At 43.0% G+C, this 6941-nt stretch overlaps 1 protein-coding gene across 2 annotated transcripts in view; it reads right to left on the bottom strand.

Annotated features, from left to right (window-relative positions):
- Window positions 1-2019: 2019 nt before the first annotated feature.
- CCR3 (C-C motif chemokine receptor 3) overlaps window positions 2020-6941 on the bottom strand; it is a 6046-nt gene continuing 1124 nt past the window's right edge. The window contains exons 1-2 of one of the 2 annotated variants that reach the window (XM_011357330.1): window positions 6903-6922; window positions 2020-3369 (exon numbers count right to left, since the gene is read on the bottom strand). In XM_011357330.1, the coding sequence (XP_011355632.1) occupies window positions 2282-3358 (1077 nt within the window). In that variant the 5' untranslated portion in view covers window positions 3359-3369; window positions 6903-6922 and the 3' untranslated portion in view covers window positions 2020-2281. Of the gene's footprint in view, window positions 3370-6902; window positions 6923-6941 lie in introns of those variants that run through there. The other variant, XM_011357329.2, reaches the window with a different exon arrangement.

A 6941-nucleotide genomic window follows, 5' to 3' on the forward strand; every position in this document is an offset into this window, starting at 1 on the left:
GGTGGGATGGACCGGAAGGCCAAGAGCAGGCACATTCCTTCACCAAGCATTCGATTAGGAAGTAAAATGTTTTGGAATTGGAATGTGTTCTAGTCTTAAAGTAGAAGTTTCTCTCAGCTGGGTTGAATTTAAGCATTGGCAATTTTGTTTTTGTTTTTGTTTTTGATGTGATCTGAACTGGCAGCGGAGGGGCAAGATCAATGTCCAATTCCATCTGATGGCGAGTTCCCCGAGAGCAGGGCCCACGATGTGCTAAGTTCGTTTGCCTAAGGCGTAGCTGAGAACACGGTGGGTGTTCAGCAAATGTTTACCGAGTGAGTGAATGAACAGGGGTAACTTGAGTACACGTTAGATAACAGAGGGGAATGGACTTCGTCTCCCAAGACAATGGGAGGTGATGCTGTGTGACCACCCGCCAGGCTGCACCACCATACCCACTCTTTACAATCTATTTTGCAGACTTTGAGCATCCAGCTCCTAAAAATTTAACAAGAATCTAGTCTACGTGGGCCACGAGGGGGCTTCGAGGTGACTTAGCCAGGTTGGGAGGATAATTCATGGCAGGATGCTTGGGATGTCCTTGTGGGCGAGAGGATGGATACCATAATTAAATAACAAACTAGTCTTTTATTTTAAACATAATTCTAAAGTTAGATTTATTTTTTGAAGAGGTAACACGCTCCCAATCCAAAAGGCACAAAAAGGTATTCAGAGAAAGGTCACCCTCCTCCTCCTTGTTCTCTGTCTGCACCCCTCCCCAGAGACAACCATCGTTACTGCTTTTGTGTCTTTTAAGAGATGGTCAGGGCATCGAAGCACAATGAGAAACATGGGTGTCTCCTTTTGTTTTACTTTTTTTTTTTTTTTTCGTATGATACACCTTGTTTTGCTCTTTGATTTTTTTTTTTTTTTTCAATCAACCATCTATTGCCCCTGCTCCTCTTGACACTGTCTCTTGGCCAAATTCTTCTCTGGGCGCTCCTGGCACCTCTCCTCTCTGCTGTCCATGGATCTTTGTCTCCACACGTGGACTCGTCTCTAACTTACCTCCCTGTGTGGTTCTGGGGCCTCCACTCCACCCTCTGTGTGTTACCAGATTTATCTTCCTAAGGCATCGTGTTGATTGCTTTACTCCCCTGCTTGAAACCCTTCTCAGGCTCCCTTTGCCTTCCCAACAAAGCCCAAGATGCTTTGCCTGATATTCATGGCTCACCCCAGTGCCCCCACCCCACTCCACCATCCACACGTGTTCGTACCCTCCCCTCTCCCCTTCGTACTGGGCACTTCAGTGGAAGGTACCGCCCCAAATCCTCTCTCTTTCCAATCCTGCTCCTCTTTCATAGACCCGCTTAAAAGCCCCTTCCTCCATGAAATCCTCCCTCTGGTTCCAACTGCAAATGGCCTCTCCCTTCCTGAGCCAGGCACAGTATCGAGGGTGTTCCTCTTCGCACTGGAGCCATGCGTTTCTGTCTTCCACCTCCAACTAGATGGAAGGTTTCATGGAGAACAGGATTGAGTTCGTCTTACACGTTTTTGTGTCCTTCACTTGACTGGAAGCGATGTTCGCGCATCCCGTTCGTACAACCTCACGCACAGTTGTTGGATGAATGGCGTTCGAGAGGACAGCGTCTACACATTTCAGGGCTAAGACATTTCTATGAGCAGGACCTTTATTCTCGTACTGAAAATACCAAGCTGCTCTTCTTGGAGTCACTCATGGAAAACGTGGTCATTCCGTGCGAATAGGAAATCAATTCACTATCAAGAATATTCAGAACAGGTGTGACACATCCTTATGTTGCTTGAGAGTATATATCCATACACTTAAAAAAAAAAAAAAGAGCCTTTTCATCAAGCAAGGAAAGAGCTAGGCACATTAAGCAGTAATGTAATTGATTTGCTGTGTTTTGTGAAATGTCTCATTTATGTCAACAGCGGGCTGAATTTAAGATTTAAAATATAAGAAATTTTACCTGTTTGCAGCTGCATATAATAACTATCTAACATTCAGGTGCATTAAAATGTAGGTAACTTCAGAGAATCAAGCAAAGTTCTGCTTTTCAGGGTCGATGATAAGTAAAGTGCCCAGCCGTTGACCTCCGGTAATGACTTTGGGGTACATAGATGTACAGCCGCCATCGTGTATGTGTTTTAACATCTTCAAGACCTTCGGGCTTGCACCAGAAGTTCAAAGGACTGGAGTAGAGGTCAATGTAACTGGCTTAACGTGTTTGCTTCATCTGCTCAGCGCATTTCCTTAAGGTGATTTTCTGCATCTGACCTAAAACACAGCAGAGAGTTCCTGCTCCCACGTTGATGGGGACGCAGAGCTGCCCCTCTCCGGTTTCTCGCTGGGAAGAAAGGGGATATGTTTGCCCAGGTGCGGGGCCACGTGCGTGTGAAAGAAGTGGCTAAGGTGCTCCCGGAACTTCTCGCTGACAAAGGCGTAGATCACAGGGTTGACACAGCAGTGCGTGAAGGCGATCACCTCTGTCACCTGCAGGGCCACGTCCAGCTGTTTGTTCCGCTCACAGCTGCTCTCGAAGAAGATGGTTTGAAAAGTGGAGATAAGAAGAACCAGGTTGTAGGGCGTCCAGAAAAGGAAAAAGATCACCATGATGACAAAAATGAGCCGGATGGCCTTGTACTTCTTTTTACTGGGGCATCTCATCAGCGTTTTAATGATTCCAGTGTAGCAGATGGCCATAACGAGCAGAGGCAGAACGAGACACAAGACATTCATTCTCACAACCTGAAAACGTTTCCAGGTGTCTTCTTCATTCTCCGGGTAAAGTGAACTACAGTACGACTTCCCAGACACCTCTTGGGACTTATGGAAGATAATCTCAGGGATCACTGCTAGCCCTACCAGGACCCAGGTGAGGACACTGCTGATGATCCCAAAAGTGACGGTCCGGATCCGCAGGGCGAACACGGCATGGACGATGGCCACGTAGCGGTCTATGGTCAGCAGGATGATGAAAAAACTCTCCCCGTACAAGCCTAGGTAATAAAGGCCCGAGAGCAACTTACACATGCTGTGGCCAAAAACCCAGTTGCTCCACTTGGCGTAGTGAATCCAGAATGGTAGGGTCAACAGAAAGAGCAAGTCAGAAAGTGCCAAATTGAGCAAGTAGATGTTGGGCAGAATCCGGAGGCATTTGTATTTTGTGAGGATCAGCAGCACCATCACGTTGCCCACCAGGCCAACCCCGAACACCAGGGCATACAGTGGCGGCAGCATCTGAGCCCCCAGCTCTTGGATTTTGATTTTCTCACACAGTATTGAGATATACTCGTAAGATGTGGTGAAGAGGGCCGCTTCCTCATTCTTGAGCCAATCTGTTGGGGCTGTCATTTTTCTTGCCTCTGCAGTAGAAGAAGAAAAAACACCCCCACAATTAGGCAAGATCACCCTTTGTGACTCCCGGTTGATTTATTTATTTACCCGACAAAACCACATGTGATAAACGGCCTATACATTGGAAGGTTCTTCAGCATGGATTTCACAAGGTCCATCAGAGCTGCTGTGGAGGAGGAGTCAGAAATGAAAGACGTGAAGTTTTGGAAGTCAGCAAGATCCGCAATGGGAAAAGAGAGAGATGTACTGTGGATGGCGGTGAAGAATGGGGCTGTCGATTTCTGAAAGCATTTGAAGGAAGAAATACAAAACAGGAAAAAACAGGCTGGATAATGACAACATAATAATAATTATTATTATTGCAACTTTTAAGTCATTTTGCATTTTATTGTTTATATATGACTTTCAAAAGCATCTTACCTATTTAAAAACCAAATGCTTATAATAATAATAGTGATTATTATTAATACAAATAATTACCCCCCTCCACGGCCCCATAACAATGTGCTGTTTATCATAGGTAATGGGGAAATTGAACCTTGAAGAAATTTAGTAATTTACCCCAAATCCTATAACAGGGAAAGACAAAAGTTCAGACTAGATCTTCAGTATCTATGTCCAATTCTCTCATGACTAAATTCAAATGCGATGATTTTTGAGCTTAACTTTTGATGACGTAGCAATTATAATTAACTACGGTAACAACTCCGGTTATATGCGGTATATGCTGCCACCTTTTTCCTGGTCCTGATAATGCTGTCCAATAGAACTTTCTGCAATGATGGACATGTTTTGTATTTGTACTGTCCGATAAAGCGGCCATTAGCCACGTGGCTGTTGAGCTCTTGAAATGTGGCTAGTGCTATTCAGGAACTGAACTTTTCATTTTATTTAAGTTTAAATTTAAATAGCCACATGTGGCAAGTAGCCGCCATATTGGACAGTGCAGGAATAGTGCCCAGCATAACACCTAATGAATAGCCGCTTAAGAAATGTTTCTTAAATGGATAGAGGGATGAAGTAGAATAATTTTTATGCTGCTTTCCACTCTGCAGACTATTCATTTGAAATGTTATGTTCTGTTTTAGTTACCACATTTTAAAAGGTTAATATCAACGTGGAGTACAGAACAAGCTAGGATGATAAAGGTGCAGAAACATCAGCCGTAGTTGGCAGAACCTGAAATGTTTTATATGAAAAATAAAAGTCTTCAGATTAATTTTTCATTTTAGTTCTTCCCCCCCCGCCCCCGAAGCGAGGCATATTATTTGTCTTTGGTCTGGACGAAAGGTTTTTATTTTTTTTAAGTTAAGAGATTGGATGAGGCAATTTTTAAAGTCCCTTTGAGATAGACAAGTCTATGATGCGATCGCTTTTCCTGTAGAAGAGGGAGTAGAGTTTCTAGACAGCAGAAATTGAAGGCACAGCAGTCACACGTGGAGAAGAACTAGCTGAGAACCACCAAGATGTGCAGAAGAATGAGCTGCCTCGTGAGCCAGTAAGCTCCCTCCCTGAGTGTACACGAGAATCCCTCAAGGTCAAAATCATTAGTAAATGCCATCTTCTTCCCAGCTGCAGACACATTGCATCATTTGCATTTCAGGGCGGCAAGCACGTGGGCTTCCACAGCAACCGATCATTCTTATAGTTGCTAGAGCAAAGGTTATACCCCGTTCTTAGACTGTGGTCAGTTCATCTAAAGCAGCTTGGTTTCATCCATCTGCCTAGTGATTTTAGATATTCTTACCAACTTCCTCCTTCAAAAAGTAGATGTATTCTTTGTATTTCAATAGCAGGTGTTTCAAATGTGGCTGATTTTTAGTATTGGTATGCAGGCTGGTATGTTATTTAGGTAAAAGAGAGGATCACGAAGAATCTGTTTTCATGAGGAAGGTGTGCCTATGCAGTTCAAATAACGTGGTGGGGAGTGCTCAGCATGACCCCTGGCCCTCGGGACTCTTGCTCTACCTGTGCCATGGAGAGAGAGCCAATGCCTCCTTTCTCCATATTATTATGTTATAATAATTAATATCACATGTGTTTATCATTTTGTATCCCAATATTTTGAATTCTATATCCTGTACCTAGTTCCATGTGGTTAAAATTTATTAGACAATATAATTTGTAATGACTCCAACATAGTGTATATTCATTGTTATTTAACCAGTGCCTTATTGTCGTATGATTATGTTGTTCTCAATTACGCTTTGATAAATAATGCTACAATAAACTGCATTTTTTAAAATTATTTTTTTAAAGTAGATTTCCCAAAGCATTATTTCTGCCTAGGATCACATTCCTACAGCTCTTGATTCATCCGGCCATATTGCTTCTAGAAATTGTGTAATGATGTATATTCTCTTGGCACTAGTAGGTGATGGTGCCAGTCTCAGCGAAGCTAAAAGAAAAAAATTGTTTGGCCAATTACATGGGCAAAGGGATGTCATTGTAGTTGTAACTGATCTTTATTTAATTACTGAGGTTTTTCTTTTGAAACTGTAATTATTAGCCATTCATATTTGTGTGTGTGTGTGTGTGTGTGTGTGTGTGAATTTTCTCTTTGTGCCCTTTACCTATTTTATTCTACTGGGTATCTCTGCTTTTTTTCTTACTGAGTCATACAATTTTCCCCCCAGGAGACTTAACTCAGCCTCTATGGTTCAATGTACCTATCACCACCTTTTAACGAGAGTGGCAGATACAGTCCAACTCCCGCCACTTCCGTGTGCCAAAGACCCCATATTCCCACTGCCCTCCCTCGAAACACTTGCCAAACAACAGATTATGTCCATCTCCGGCCAATCCAAGCTTTCCTGGAAGATTAGGAAAGCCTTCTATCTCTACCTTCTAATACAGGTCCAGGCAAAGCAGCCAGCTTTGTAGATTCAGACAAAAAGACACCAAATCAATCAATCAACTGGTTCATCTAATAGCCTGACTTAGAGTGGATTTTCAGAAAAAGACTTGAAGTATATACGTATATATAAAAATGTAATATATAAATGTATGTACATACACATATGTAAAATATATTTTCCCTGGCTTTCTAACAAGTCGACATCAATAAACAGAAAAGTACTAAGTGTAACTCTTTTGGAGTGGTCATATTCTCCATAGTGGAGAGTTTACGAAAGCACAGGGAGTGTGACATGGGCACAGTTACGGGCATAATGACTGAAGAGGCATAAGAGGCCAAGTTTGGATGAGTGGAAGAGGTAAATATATCATGATAGAATACATATCATGGTATGAGCGGGAGAAAGAAAGGAGAAATGGAAGAAAGCGAGAAGAAAATGGACATATTTCACAATACACTCTCCCTCTTTGGACCTACTACATTGAGGCGGACCTCCCCGCCCCACACCTCCTTGATCCAAGAGCCCTCCTGGGAGGTAGTGCTTCCACCCGCCTAACCCTGCTGCTCCATCTCCTTTTTCCTAGGAACCTAACGGTCTACCTGGAAATCTCTTCTAAGTAAACAACTTCTATCGCATTGAATAAGTTCTCGCTCAGGTGCAAATAAAAAGAAGACAAAGGATACCTGTTAATCTAGCAAAGTCCTCTGTGCATCCAGGGATGG

Source organism: Pteropus vampyrus, unplaced genomic scaffold (genome assembly GCF_000151845.1).
Source record: "Pteropus vampyrus isolate Shadow unplaced genomic scaffold, Pvam_2.0 Scaffold35, whole genome shotgun sequence".
NCBI lineage: Eukaryota > Metazoa > Chordata > Mammalia > Chiroptera > Pteropodidae > Pteropus > Pteropus vampyrus.